At 40.3% G+C, this 15,738-nt stretch overlaps 1 protein-coding gene across 1 annotated transcript in view; it reads left to right on the forward strand.

Moving 5' to 3' along the window:
* LOC124554850 (F-box/LRR-repeat protein 2-like) overlaps positions 1-15,738 on the forward strand; it is a 275,820-nt gene that overhangs the window by 236,530 nt on the left and 23,552 nt on the right. Inside the window, 2 exon segments of the mRNA XM_047128517.1 lie at positions 14,573-14,740; positions 15,563-15,702. Coding sequence (XP_046984473.1) covers positions 14,573-14,740; positions 15,563-15,702 — 308 coding nt within the window.

Genomic DNA, 15,738 nt, shown 5'->3' on the forward strand with positions numbered 1-15,738 from the left:
CCGCTTCCCCCCCCCCCCCCCACACACACACACACATGGTGTATCAAAAAGGATGGCGCAAGCTTATACAGCTTGAAATTACATGATAATAGAAGCACAAATGTCCCAGTAAGCACAGGTCCGCAAACGAGCCACTTGCGAAATAACCATGACTGTATGGTTCCAAGCCACCACTGACAGCATTGTTTGTAATGTCGTTCAGTTTCCCCCTTCGCACTTGAGGCCATCCTATGTTTGCTGTTTGCACAACGGAATATTGCCGAGAGGTAGAGTTGGAATCACACTATACACGCAGAATGGATATGACGGATACAGCACACAGTCTCAAAGGGTATCAGTCATGTCTGAGGAGTGCCATGTGTGCTGTGTTGTGTTGTAGTTACAATGAAACCGTACAGTAAGGAAGAGTATGTGGATATGAATTTCATGTACGGTAAGGCTAATGGCAATGCACGGGAGGCTGCAAGCTTGTACCAAGGAACATATCCTGATCGAAGACACCCCAAAAGTCATATATTTACAAGAGTCCATCAGGGCCTGAGAGAACACAGGGGTTTTGCACATTGCAGAGCAGGAGGTAGGCCTGCTTGTATTGTGCCTGAGGTTGGGGGTATTGTGTTGGAAGCAGTACAGCGCTCTCCAGGAACCTCGATGAGAAGAACTGCCACAAAAGTGCCTGTACTAAGCCACAGTAGTGTATGGAGAATTTTACATCACAGTTTATTGTACCCTTACTATGTCCAACGCGTTCAGTGTCTCAATGATGTTGACTTTGTTCCTAGAGTGATGTTTTGTTGGTGGCTGCAACAGCAGGCTGTAGTCAACCCTTGTTTCACATGTAACATTTTATTTATAGATGAGGCAGGATTCACACGTAATGGTGTGTTTAACTATCATAATACAAATTTGTGGTGTTAAATAAACCCACATGCTGTTCATGAATCACCACATCAGCAACGTTTCTCACTGAATGTGTGGAGCAGAGAGTTGTACATGCTTGTCAAGAATTCTGGAATGATCCAGGGTTTTTTGAAAAGATTCGAAATTCATTGCAGAGACGAGCACAGTACTACATCCAAATGCAAAGAAAACACTTTGAACACATCCTTTAATAGGTACCCCATATGTGAAATTTGAACTAATTGTGATGTACAATCCAATAGTAAACTCTAAATTTCAAATTAATGTGTACAAACTAGGACGATGTTTACAATTATGTGAGTGGCGGGTTGGAGCCATACAGTCATGATTATCTCGCAAGCAGCTCATTTGCGGACCCATGTTTACTGGGGCATTTGTGCTTCTATTATCGTGTACTTCCAGCTGTGTAAGTTTGTGCCATCCTTTTTGGTACACCCTGTATGCATAAAAATCACTTAATGCAAACCTTCTAAAAGAATTCACCCAGGCAATGAAAAACTATTGAAACACATCACTGAATACACATACCTATGTCAGTCTGTATTCACAAAGCCCATGACACTAGTAAGAATGTCAACCTGTTTTGGATGGCTTTTCACTCTCATTGATCTTCTCTTACAATAATTATTTTGTGTTTTAAACAGTTACCAATTCACAGTACACAAAACTGCTAAGTTTTGTTTTCTTTAGCTTCATTGACTTTTTATTTTTATTTATCGTATGGCAATATAAAACATGTATTTTGTATACATTTATTTTATACATTATATACAGGTATTTTATATACCAATGTTAATGAGTAATTAATATTATATAAAATAAAATACAATACTGCACAATATAAATAAGACCAATATTTGCTATGGCATGTTTGAGTTTTCATCAAAGCTAGATGTTCAAGAAGTGCATCCTATTCAATGCAGGAGGAGTCACATCCATAAAGTTCTGGAAGGACCTGTTTACTTCATTAAAGGTCATTCATGTGCAATGTGCTCTACAGTTTGGTCTCTGACTCTGAAGTCACAGACCAGTTTGTTGCATAGTGCCCCCCATACAATATGATTTTGTGTTCCACGTAGCCTACATACTGCAACTGTGCCATGTCTGTGCACTGGTGGCATTCCATTTTTTCCGCCAGTCTCCTTTAACCATCAGGTTGTGTTCAGTGACCTCAGCCATAAGTGATTCCAGGATTTAAGATGGGTTTGTGGAGGGCTATTTAGGATCTTGTGATTGGTAGGTCCTGTGGGTTGTTTCGACATTGTAGGTTCATCTGTTCCTGTACAATGGCACCCATCATCTTAGTTCTGGTGGTGGAATATTACTGATAATGTGCACCCAGGGAGCGGGTGTGGATTTCAGTGTACCTGTGATGATTTTCGTGCAGTAATTCAAGTGGGCACTCAACTGCTGTAAAGGGAGGCAATATTCCGCCACTGAATATACCATAGCTGAGGCCACAGTGTGCAAGGTCGATGCATCAGCTCCTTGTGAGGTCCCAACAAACTTCTTTATCATACATTGATATGTACTCGTATGTTCACTTTCTGGCTCGTATTTTCCATGTGCTTCATGTAAGTGATTAGCCCAGTGTAATGACAAGTTATTTAGGGTAGAAATTGTGTCTTGCACAGTTTTGGTAGAATCTGTTGTTGAACTATTCGTTAGCTATTTAGTTATTTAAGTTACACTTCTGTCTTTGATGGATTTTGGCAGAGTCTTCATGTTATAATACTGATTCAATGTTTCTAAGTCTCTGTAAAGAACAATGTCTCCTTCTTCTAGTGTTTTGTTTTCAGTGGCTGTCCCTAAATCAACTGCATAGTAAAATTTGTTACTGGTTGTATTTGGTGTAAAAAATGAAGAGTATTGGAGCCAGTACAGATCCTTGAAGAAGTCTATTTTTTTAAAAGGTGAATGATCTGCTTGTTCTACATCCAGTGCTAACTCTAAAGCACCTGTTGGTTAACAGGTGTTTGAAAAGGGTTGTCAGTTTTTTACTTTGCATGCAGCACCTCAGTTTGAGTGCAACTATGAAGTTGTCAGTTTTTTACTTTGCATGCAGCACTTCAGTTTGAGTGCAACTATGAATGACCTCATGGCTGTGCCCTGGGCAATGGACTGCAGGCACGGGATGGCAGAAAATCTACATAAAATGCAGCCAAACTAGATCTCAGATCTATTAAGGCCATCAAAGCAGCAGCAAAGAGATACAGATAATAGCTCTTCTCAGAGCCCACTGCATTGGGCAAGGTGTCCATACTTTGGAAATTAATGTAGAAGAATTGACAAGCGGCATAATCTCATTTGTGAGCAAATTGGCTGATGACCATGGCACCAGTACTACAGCTCCACAGGAATATCATTTGGATGAAGACATCTCAGTGGCTAGATGCAAGATTAAAGGATATAAAGTGAGATTAACGCCACTCTCATTTATCCATGGATCCACGATATATGTAAAAACAGCATCTTAGGTTATACTGAGATAACCTGCCAGAAAATTTGCTCCACATTTGTTTATCTGGAGTAACTTTGGTAGGTGTAACAACATGCGTCAGCAACTCACTTAATCTGTGAGTGGTCTAACAACAATTTACAAGTGGCAACACAGATAATTAACACAGTAATTCCATTCTTTCAATGCTAGATAACTGAATCATACTGACTGATGTGGAACTGTCAAAGTAGTTTATGTATTGACTTCTGAGTGAGAACTGACCAACACATGGTAACTATAAAAACTAACTGCTCAACCATGGCTGACTATAGTATTGTGTGCGACACCTGTATAAAGATATGTGTAGTATGGGAATTACAAAATGTTAAAGTACTCTCTAATCACATCTTAAATAATAATATAAAAGACTGAAAAAGTGGGTAATATGTATACATATTAGACAATGAAATAATTTGGCTTAGTTATTAATTGTCTAATCAGAAATGGCAGTTACTACGTTGTGAGGAGGAAGTTTTAATGTACACTGGGGATTCCAAAACCTGTCAAGAATTTTCTGGAAAGTTAAATTTCCTAATTGGAATATCTTTTCAACTAACATGTTATTTTTGTAAAAGTGTATATTTTTGTAAATAGGAAAATTGGGGCTACAGAACTATACCATTGGAATTTTGAAAGGGTTACATATTAAGATTTGAATGTCGTGGAAAACAGTAATTTTGAATAGAAATAACATTTTAAATATCAAGTTTTTGAAAAAGTAAAATGTTTATTCAAAAGAGGAGAATAAGGACTTTCAAGTAAGGTACGTTAATCATAAAGTAAATGGTTGTTAACAGGTACAAATTTTGAAGGACACGTGGTTTTGGTAATAGTACATCAAAGAAAATATTCCCTCAAAAACTAATTGTACTGTTATCATTAGTGGTCTGAAAACTGTTAATTGAATAATAAAAGTTGAGCAAAATAGTGTTGATAAGAATTTAGCAGTTTCAGATCTTTGTACTAGATGCAGTACATGTAGGATAGAAAACAGAAGAGAGAAAAGAGATTTAAAAAGTGAAATTATAGTAAGTGGAGCTATTGCATCTATCTAAATTTCAATTTGTTCTTTGCCATGCCCTCCACGTCAACATTTGGGGCTAAACTTTGGTTGAGCTTCCGTTTTCCAGTACCTTCAAACACATTTTTGATACCCGCCAAAATGATTCACTGTGCTTCTTATTCAAAACACTGCTCATACAGTGTTCTCAGGAGGTTACCAGAGAGAAATGGACATCTTGTACTTCTTGTTTACATGCTATCTCTTTAGCCTTTCTTACAACTAAAGCATCATCTGGCAAGGCATCTAAAGTCTGTGTACAGCCTGAAAATTATTACAGACGAACACTGCAGCTTTCAAGCAAGTACCACATCTAGTGATGGGGCCAAGTGACAAAGGAAGTCCTGTAATTTGTATATTATATTGTATTCTGGCGAGACCTTTCTTTCCTCCAATGTTTACTTAATGCAAGATACAAATTAGTTCAAGTATGACTACATCTCTTGTAATGTCTCTCAAAATGTGTGAATGGCGTACATGATGCAGTTCATGTGTTGTAACTTGGAGAACATAGACTTGAGATAGAAAATTGAAAACAACATGAAACTTCACATAATGGTGATATTGTCCATTTTGTTAAGAAAGACTATCAGATGTTTCATTTAGAATAAAATGCACTGGATAATTAGCTGTTACTTATCTGATTTGTGACACTTTTTCTTCATTTAAAAACAGAAGGTGTTAACTGTCTTACAGGAATATTCTCAGAAACCGACTTTCCAGTATACTTCACTAGATAGTTCATAATAGGACAGCTGAGCTTGAAGAGTGGAATGCTATATTAGAAATATTTGTTGTTTGTGAAAAAAAAATTTCCACTTTTTCAAGTTGAAGATGCTAGTGCCTCACCAATAAACTGCTGTCTCACTGCACTGTTAGCATTCTTATTCTTGAGGTATTTTATGCATTTCAAATGCTGCTGAACACAGTTCTGCTTGTACTTTTCATCAGTTGTGATTGAGACATTAGAACAGATACATTACTGCAAATACTGTTGCTCCCAAATTGCTCAACAGTGTTGTGCATTTTCCCAGCATTAATTTGAATATCTCATCTGGATGCAAAAGGGAGAGAGCGAGAGAGAGAGAGAGAGAGAGAGAGAGAGAGAGAGAGACAGACACTGAAAAAATTGCAGGAGCTACTCTCACCTCTCTCTCTCTGTGTGTGTGTGTGTGTGTGTGTGTGTGTGTGTGTGTGTGTGTGTGTGTGTGTGTGTGTGTATCGTACTGGACTTCAGATAGCTTCTGCTCATGAAATTGTCCTTATCCAGGCATTGTGCAAAGAATCAGTGCAGCATCAATTGTTAGAACTGCATTCTTAAGTAGTCTGCCTTGACAGATATTTCCACAATTTGCGTGTGTAAATAATAGAGATGGGCAGATATTTTGTTAATAATTTCACATTTTTTATTAGTGTATCATCTTTTTTCTCTTGCATACTCCAGTTTTTTTCTGTTATTCAGATGATGTGTCAGTAGTGTCTGTCATCACCAAATTATGTTTCTTTCATCACTATACGCTAAGTGTAAAAATCTGCAGAGATTATTATGGCACCTTTTCTACTTCTGTTGGATCAATAGCTGATGCATAAACAGTTACTTTTCCAACAGAAATAACTTACTAAAAAGATGAGAACATCCCCAAATATAATTCCCTCTAATAAAAGAACAGAACTATTTTCAGTTCACTAATGAATTCTATTTACTAAGTGAAGGATTTCCAATGGAACCCCCAGTGTCTGGAACCATAGCAAACATATCTATGAACACGTAGAACACCCACCAGACGCGGATCCCTAGGTTCTCTCTGGTCACTGGTGTTCCCACTGCCGTTCGCACCCAGCTCGGCCTTTCTATGGGGTTGCGATCATCATCTAGTGTGTCTGGTGCCCTGTATCCTGGCTGTTTCCTTGGTGTCCACTTCTGTTTCCTGCTGGGCGCTTCGTAACTGGTCCGTGCCATGCTGAATGTTTCCTTTACAGTCCGCGCCCACCAGGCCTGGCTCCCATGGTCCCCTCTGGTTGCTAGTGTTCCGACTGCCATCTGTGCCTGGTGTGGTCGTCCTCTGTGGTCGTGGTCATCATCTGAGGTCTGTCAAAACTGGTCTGTAATGTCTGGCGTTATGTCTCATTGCTGTTTCCTTGGTTTCCACTTCTGTCTCTTGCTGGGCTCTCTGCAATCGGTTTGCACCACGTCAAGTGTTCCATCTCCAGTCCACACCCGCCAGGCGCAGCTCCAATGGTTCCCTCTGATCGTTGGTGTTCCAGCCGATGTCCGGGCCTGACATCGATGTCCTCTAGGGTCATGGTCGTCATTTTGGTAGTGTCAAGACAAATCTGTAGTGTCTGGTGCTCTGTCTCATGGCTGTTACCTTGGTCCCCACTCCTGTTTCTTGTGAAATCTTGATGTGTTTTGCATTGAGTTTTCAGAAGTTCAAGAGCTGGATCCCAGGCTGTGCTGAGCTGATATCCAGTGTCATGGTTGACAAGATTCTCTGTGATCTTGATCTTGATGGACTCTTTTATGACACTGCCCCAGTATCTAGGTATCTGTGTGACAATCTTGTAGTTCGAGTGATCGAGCTCTAGACTGTGTTCTGCTATGGCTGATTTGGTTGCCTGTCCGAGTCTGGTGTGCCTCTGGTGTTCTTTACACCTGATGTCCACAGTCCTGGTGGTCTGGCATGGCTGATGTATGACATTCCACACTCGCATGGTATGTTGTAAATGACTTGCTTCCATAACCCAGGTCAACCTTTACATTCCCCAACATTTTTCCAATCTTAGTGGATGGGCAAAATACGCTCTTGATGTCATGTTTCATGAGAATTCTGCCGATCTTAGCAGAGATCGGTCCAGCATATGGCAAGTATGCCACCCTCTTCAGCTATTCTGGTTCTGCTACTGGATCCTGTGGTTGACTGGCAGCTCGAAGTGCCTTCTGGATGTCTCTAGATGAGAATCCGTTGTTGCTGAACACCAACTGTAAGTGTTCTGTTTCCATCGCCAAACTGTCTGGGTCTGACAGAGTACGTGCTCGGTGGACTAGAGTTTTGAGCGCTCCGTTTTTCTGTGCCTGATGGCGGCAGCTGTTGGCTTGCAGGTACGTGTCAGTGTGTGTCGGTTTGCGGTACATACTGTGCCCAAATGTGCCATCAGGCTTCCTCTTGACTAATACATCCAGGAGTGGGAGTGGTCCATCCTTTTCCAGTTCCATTGTGAATTTTATATTTGGGTGACATGAATTTAGATGTTCCAGAAAATCATTTAGTTTCTCCCTGCCATGGGGCCAAATGACATTGGTATCATCCACATATCTAAAAAAGCACTTGGGTTGATATGTGGCTGATGTAAGTGCCTCCTCTTCAAATCTTTCCATGAACAAGTTGGCAACCACTGGTGATCAAGGATTGCCCATTGCCACCTCTTCCATTTGCTCATAAAATTGACCCCACATTGACAGACCTCAAATGATGGCCATGGCCCCAGAGGATGGCTGCACCGGGCGCGCACAGCGGTCGGAAGACCAGCGACTAGAGGGGACCATGGGAGCCAGGCCTGGCAGGTGTCGACCACAAACAAAACACTCCACGTGGCGCGGACCAGTTACAAAGTGCCCAGCAAGAAACAGAAGTGGAGAACAAGGAAACAGCCAGAATACGGAGCACCAGACACTACAGATGGCGACCGCAAACCCAGAGAGTGACGGAGTCGGGAGCAGATGGCAATGGGAACACCAGTGACCAGAGAGGACCATGGCAGCCACGTCTGGTGGGTACGGACTGCAGAGGGAACACCCGATGCGGTGCGGACCGACTAGGGAGCACCCAGCACCGTAGAGGCATAAATACTGGACTCGATCCGCCCAAGGACCATTCTCGGGTAGAACCTGAAGAAGACAGTGAGTTACGCCATTGAAATATCATGTGAGAATGACATGAACGTCCAGCAGAAGTCACCTTTTTTCAAAAAGGTTTAAGGTTTTTGAGAATGAAGAAAATGTAGGCTTAAATGTGAGAAATGATGTCTTAACAGGTATTATACTGGGAACAGCTGAAAATGTTGCAGGAGCAAAACAAAATCTTTATGAGAAGATGTCAGAAAGAGTAATGAGATGGTTATAAGGGAGATTAGTGAGAACAAACAGACTAGAACAATTCCATGTAGGCTTTCACGGCCGGCGTCCTTATCAGTAAACTCTTCCGGGCTAAGTTGCCGTGGTCGATCTGTAAAACTTCTTCTCCCTGACGTTTCGTTCTCAACTGCGGAGAACATCTTCCGAGGTGAGTCGACGACTGGCTGCTAGGAGCTGGGGCCGCCGCTTATATAGAGATCGTAGGGGGCGCCACCACACGTCACATGGCGTCGATGTGCAGCTATCTCTGGCTATCGTCTGTTCTCTCGATTGCAGGCAATCGATTGTCACGTGATTGATGCAACGTCGACCGCCATATCTTATCCAATTTTAATCCTTCTTCTTTACGATTAAAATTGTATTGATGTTTGTGGATTTCAATTGCCTCTCTATACATACGTGTATAATAGTGCGACGTCCTCGCTAGCACGCTTGTTTCACCAAATTTTATGTCGTGATCTCCATCCTTAAAAACATGTTCCGCTACTGCCGATTTGTCGATATGTCCCAAGCGACAGTTTCTTTTGTGCTCCGTCAACCGTGTATTGATGCTTCTTTTGGTAGTTCCTATGTAAACCCTGCCGCAACTACACGGAATTTTATATACCCCTGGGGTGGCTAGGGGGTGACGAGCATCTTTTGTTGATCTTAGGCATTCACTAATTTTCTTAGTAGGCCTAAAAATGGTCTCTACCTGAAACTTGGCTAGTACTTTTCCAATGCGATCCGTGATATTATGGATGAACGGAAGAAATACTTTTCCAGCTGATGGTTGTTGCTGTCTCCCATTTTTAGGCATTTTTCTATTTGGGTGAAGTGCTCGATTAATCTCGTTTTTTGTATAACCATTTTTCACAAAGGCCATTCGTAAATGATTTAGTTCTTCTTGTAAGTAGCCTGTGGATGATACCTTTGTAATATGGAATCATGAGGAAGAAGACTTGAATGATTTTCTGGTACACTTAAATAGCATCAACCCAAAGATTAAATTTACTATGGAGAAGGAGAAGAATGGACAACTTAACTTCTTGGATGTATCAGTTATCAAACGGGCGGATGGGACCTTAGGCCATAAGGTCTACAGGAAAGGTACACATACCGATCGCTACCTCCATAAGAACTCAAACCACCACCCTAGGCAAAAGAGGGGGGTCATAAAAACACTAGTGGATAGGGCCAATAATATTTGTGAACCAGGCTACTTACAAGAAGAACTAAATCATTTACGAATGGCCTTTGCGAAAAATGGTTATACAAAAAACGAGATTAATCGAGCACTTCACCCAAATAGAAAAATGCCTAAAAATGGGAGACAGCAACAACCATCAGCTGGAAAAGTATTTCTTCCGTTCATCCATAATATCACGGATCGCATTGGAAAAGTACTAGCCAAGTTTCAGGTAGAGACCATTTTTAGGCCTACTAAGAAAATTAGTGAATGCCTAAGATCAACAAAAGATGCTCGTCACCCCCTAGCCACCCCAGGGGTATATAAAATTCCGTGTAGTTGCGGCAGGGTTTACATAGGAACTACCAAAAGAAGCATCAATATACGGTTGACGGAGCACAAAAGAAACTGTCGCTTGGGACATATCGACAAATCGGCAGTAGCGGAACATGTTTTTAAGGATGGAGATCACGACATAAAATTTGGTGAAACAAGCGTGCTAGCGAGGACGTCGCACTATTATACATGTATGTATAGAGAGGCAATTGAAATCCACAAACATCAATACAATTTTAATCGTAAAGAAGAAGGATTAAAATTGGATAAGATATGGCGGTCGACGTTGCATCAATCACGTGACAATCGATTGCCTGCAATCGAGAGAACAGACGATAGCCAGAGATAGCTGCACATCGACGCCATGTGACGTGTGGTGGCGCCCCCTACGATCTCTATATAAGCGGCGGCCCCAGCTCCTAGCAGCCAGTCGTCGACTCACCTCGGAAGATGTTCTCCGCAGTTGAGAACGAAACGTCAGGGAGAAGAAGTTTTACAGATCGACCACGGCAACTTAGCCCGGAAGAGTTTACTGATAAAGACTAGAACAAGCGGGGAAAACAATTTCACACATGGAATAAGAAAAACCCTTCGGGATGGTGAGATAATAGTACAAATGGTTAAAATAGTAGAAGAGCTAGTGACAGAAAAACATTCACACTTATTCCCACAAGGGAAATGCTTCATTACCTGGAATACTCAGAATCGTACGAAGACGTGTTTACAATAAAATTTGTTCATTGCAAAAACAGTGGACTTGAGCCATTTGCTCGCAAAACTGCATGTCTTACCATGAGAGACATCTAAATGATCGTCTTTTCAAGGTCTGAGTGAGGAACTTAGGCAATGTGAGAAACAATGTTGTAAACAGGAAGAAAAAACACATTGATGACAACAAAATATTGTCAAATCTCATGATGTGTACTTCTTTAGGTAATATAAGCTGTACATCAGAAGCAAACTTAATTTTGTAAGACTATGATGTGAAACATCACAAGTAAAGTTGCACAGTAGTCATGTCATCATGAGACCTTACTGTGTCCTATACAATCAATTTTCTGCACCAAAGTGTGAAACTATGTTACGGCATGCTTGGCCAAAAGCTGGTTATGACAAAAAAATCGCAAAATGTAATTATTGTGACATTTGATATTGGATTATCTGAGTGTAAAAGTAATACTGAATGTGAAAAAGTGGCTTTAGTCAGATGTGCACCTTGTTCTGTTCCACTTTGCTTTGACCAGTTCGCTGAAATCCCACACCTGCACTTTGAAGACTGGATAGCTGTGCAACACTATTCAATCAGTATAAAAAGTTTGTTGTTCAGATAGTATAGTTTTTTAAGCAGGGGGAAATGTAGCAATAAATAGATGTGTTTTTGGTCCTGTTGTATCAATATTTTGTTTAACTGAACAAACACTGTTTGTGCCTTGTTTTACAGATTTTGTTATTGCTACTGCACAACCTAGGTTTTGGGTTATAAGCCCCTTTTCAAGTACATTACTGATTCCCAAAGATGATAATGCACAAATAAACATGATGATAAGCCAAAGATAGTCATCTCAACTTCTTAATGTATCGATCCATGGCTTAATGTAAAATTACTTCAGTCACCATTTTTTAATAAATTACATATGGAATTACACAATTCAGCAATACACTAACATGACTAAACATAATTGGGAATAAAGTTATGCATCAGACAAGAACTTTTTATCTACTGATGGATTGAGACCCGAAGTTTTAGTGATATAATCTAAAACAGGTTAATAATTGAGTTGGGTTTGCTCATTTAATAATAGGTGTGGTAATGACTGCATCTGCTTTTTAATTTCTAAAATTTCTAACTGGTTGAATTTAGTCCCCTTTTCCTCTGTGTGTAAGACTCATATAACAAGGCTGAAGCAGTGTTTGTTCAGTTAATTAACAATGTTTCACCAGTAACCCACAGTTGATTCAATTAAAATATTTTATTTTGTTTATTTGGCAATACTAAGTTCCTCTCTTAGACTTTGAATAGGTGAGCATTCAAATGTCTCTCATAGTATAACACACAGTTTTGCATTTGACTGGGTCATACCTCTGTTTTTTGGATGAGCGATAAATATTTTAAACACATTTTTGTCGAATTCTGGGTGTTTGAGACCACGCACTTCCCTTGGCAGAATGCTTTCTGTAATCCACAAAAAGAGTACAGCAAAAATATGAAGAACTATGTGCCCATTAGTCTATCATCAGTGGTATGCAAGATTTTTACAAAAATCCTTGCAAAGGGTCTAAAAAAACTTAAGGCTTTAACCAAGTAAAAGAACAAACTGGCTTCAGAAATAGGTATAGCAAATGTTTGTCAGTGATTTTGTAAAAAAGAACAAAAAATACTAGTTATCACTCTTTATGGGGCTTATAGATTGTTAGAAAGTCCTGTTTTCTCTTGTCCCAATAGTATCTGTGCTGACAGAACTACAGAACAAAGGGATAGCACCAATCTAAATCTGCATGTTGAAGAACTTAAGAATGCAGGAAACCACTCATTGAATGCCAGTATTGCAGTTCAGCAGGTGGACTGTGGTGAGGGGTAGAGTCAGGTGGGGTGGGTAGAGGGTTTCAGAGGAGTTACTGGTGGCTTGGAGGGATGCCGCAGATGTGCAGGCTAGGAATGCGGTAGAGAGAGGAAGTGGCTATGCATGTGACACTTGGGTGTTGGAGCCAGAGAGTTCATGTGACACACAATATTGTTGATGTGGAGGCATGGATTAGGAGGGGGGTGACAGGATAGAGAAAAGGCAACTGTTGGTTAGAGAGTGTAGATGTAATGGATTATTAGAGATTGAGGCCAGGAGAATTATGGGAGTGAAAGATGTGTTGCAAAGATAACTTATATTTATGTAGTTCAGAAAAGTTGGTGCTGGAGGGGAGGCTTCAGATAGTATGAGTTGTGAAGCAGCCCATGAACTCAGACATTTTGTGCTCAACAACATGTTTTGCCACTGGATGATCAACTCAGTCCTTGGCCACAGCTTTTTGGTGGCCATTCCTTCTGGTGGACAGCTGGTTGGTCGTCATGGCCACTCTGCAGAAATGGCAGCAGAGATGGTATATGACATGGCCACTTTCACAGGTGCCCCTACCTCTTGAGTAGATAGGGTAAGCCTGTGACAGGACTACTGTAGCATGGGCCGGGGGAGTGAATCAGGCAGGACTTGCACCTATGTCTTCCACAGGGATATCACCCCAGTGACGAGGAATTGGTAATGAGAGTGGTATAGGGATGGACCCTGATGTTATGTAGGTTAGGTAGGAAGTGGAATACCACTTCAGAAGGGATGGAAAGGATTATGGGTAGGCTGTCCCCTCATTTACAGGGTGGTGATAGATAGTCGAAGATCTGGTGAAATTCTTCAGGGTGGTGGCTGGATTAGGGTGTGTGAGGATATGGTGTGGGAAATCTGTTTGCAGGCTAGGTTTTGGGGGGTAGTACCAATTTGTGGAGGCCTATGCGAGACAGGTAGTGTACTGGGCTAGGGAATTCTTGTCACTGCAAATACACCTTCCATAGGTGACCAGGCTAAATAAGAGCAGTTTTTTGGTATGGAGGGGGTGACAGCTGTCAAAATGCATGTATTGTTGGTGGTTAGTGGGCTTGATATGGACAGAAGAATGGATGCAGCCATCAGAGTGGTGAAGGTCTACATCCAGGAAGGTGGCCTGTTGGGCTGAGGAAGACCAGATTAAGCGGAGAGGAGAGAAGAGAAGGTGTTGAGTTTATGGATGAATGAGGATAGGATGCCTTGGCCCTGGGTCCATATCATGGAGACACTGTCGGTGAACATGAACCAGACAAGTGGTATGAGGTTTTGGGAGGCTGGAAGGTTTCCTGTATGACCAATGAGCATGACATTTCATTCTTAAGAAAATAGTGTATGTGTTTGCTGAAAACCAGTTATTATTGGTGCTCAGAACACGTTCTAATTTCGTTACTCTATTTGCCATTTGATAAAGTTGGATTGTCACAACCATGAGTTTACCTGAAAACAGCCAAGACAAACAAGCTGCAGGCAATATTCATGTTCCCAGAGAAGGAATAATTACAAATTATTTGAAGTAAAATAAGAGTAATGAGTGTTTACTTGAAATTTTTGTATTTAGAGTTACCTAAGGTGGAAAATTATGTCAATAATATAAGTTAAAATCAATGCTTGCATGCATGAATGTAAATTTAGGTTTTTGGTTAAGTTGCAGAATGAGACACAGTGCCCAGGAGTTCAGTAGCTGTATATTGTATGTAACTTTAGCATTAACTGATTCAGCAGTAGAAAATTGCATCTTCACCACCTTTTTTTTATCTGAATAAAAAATTTAAATTGTGTATCAATTATTCATTATATATAAACTGAGATGATGACAGTGATAACCGCATCCTTTCAAGTACTAGGACTAATGCAGATTTCTTCTTGTTTGTCTGCAGCACTTGCTTTTCTTTGAGTAGAAACTGTGGAAAGCTCCAGCGCCTCGATTTGAGTTCCTGTGCAAATATTACAGATGAATCACTCAAAAGCCTTGCTGAAGGTTGTCGCAACCTTACTCACATAAATATATCGTGGTGTGAGCAGATTTCAGAAAATGGTATGTGTGTTGAATACAAGGAAAATAATTTTAAAGATTGTTACATTATATGCATTGATCATCTCTCACCATGAGCTTTAACTAATACTAAGCATGGTGAATTACTGTAATATTGCACACGTTTTGTTATGTTGTGTGATGGACTACATAACAATGGCAATCGAATCTTTCTTACTGCTATTACTTTCCTGTAAACCTCCATCCATCTCCATTCTACAGATTATTAGAACTTTTTCTCTGCTGTCTGTACATGCCTTAAATGTAATTAATTATTCAATGAATGAGTTGCACTTGTAACTTGATTTTATTGACTGAAATTTACACATGCTTACATCCACATTTTATTTCATACTTTAAGTTAATAATGTAACTGTTTTGTCTTTTAAGTTTTGAATTAGGGTTCATGGTAAATTCCAGGATCATAATCTTATTGTTTTTTTCAGGGTAGGTTCATTGGCAAAATTATTTTTGAATTAAGTTGTTCACACTTGATTAGTTTATTTAATAGATAAGAGAAGCAAAGAAAAATAAAATTTGAGCATTATCAATGCTTAATACATGAAATCTGGTATTAATTAGTGAGACAGACTCATTATCTATTTATTTTTCCTTCTCTGAAAATCCATTCATATTAGTTGTCAGAGAGGTGCAATGTGAGTAGTAGTGATAAACTTTCTCATGTTTTCAATGGCCATTTTAACTTGTATTGCATGTCAGTAGTGGTTTTCTGATTCATATAAAATAGATGTTGAAGGAAAAAAGTTCTCAGAAAGGTAATGCATGGATAAAGTGATGTTCTTAATGTACACATATGTTTATCAGGTGTGGAAGCTCTGGCACGTGGATGCCCGCACCTTCGTAGCTTTGTGTCAAAGGGCTGCCTTCTCATGACAGACAAAGCAGTTGCATGCCTCGCCAGTCATTGTCGTAATCTTGAGGTCATCAACCTTTTTGGTTGCACGGTATGTTTATTGCAGGTGTTAACTGGATTTAACCAT

The sequence above is a fragment of the Schistocerca americana genome, chromosome X, assembly GCF_021461395.2.
Source record: "Schistocerca americana isolate TAMUIC-IGC-003095 chromosome X, iqSchAmer2.1, whole genome shotgun sequence".
Taxonomy (NCBI): Eukaryota; Metazoa; Arthropoda; class Insecta; order Orthoptera; family Acrididae; genus Schistocerca; species Schistocerca americana.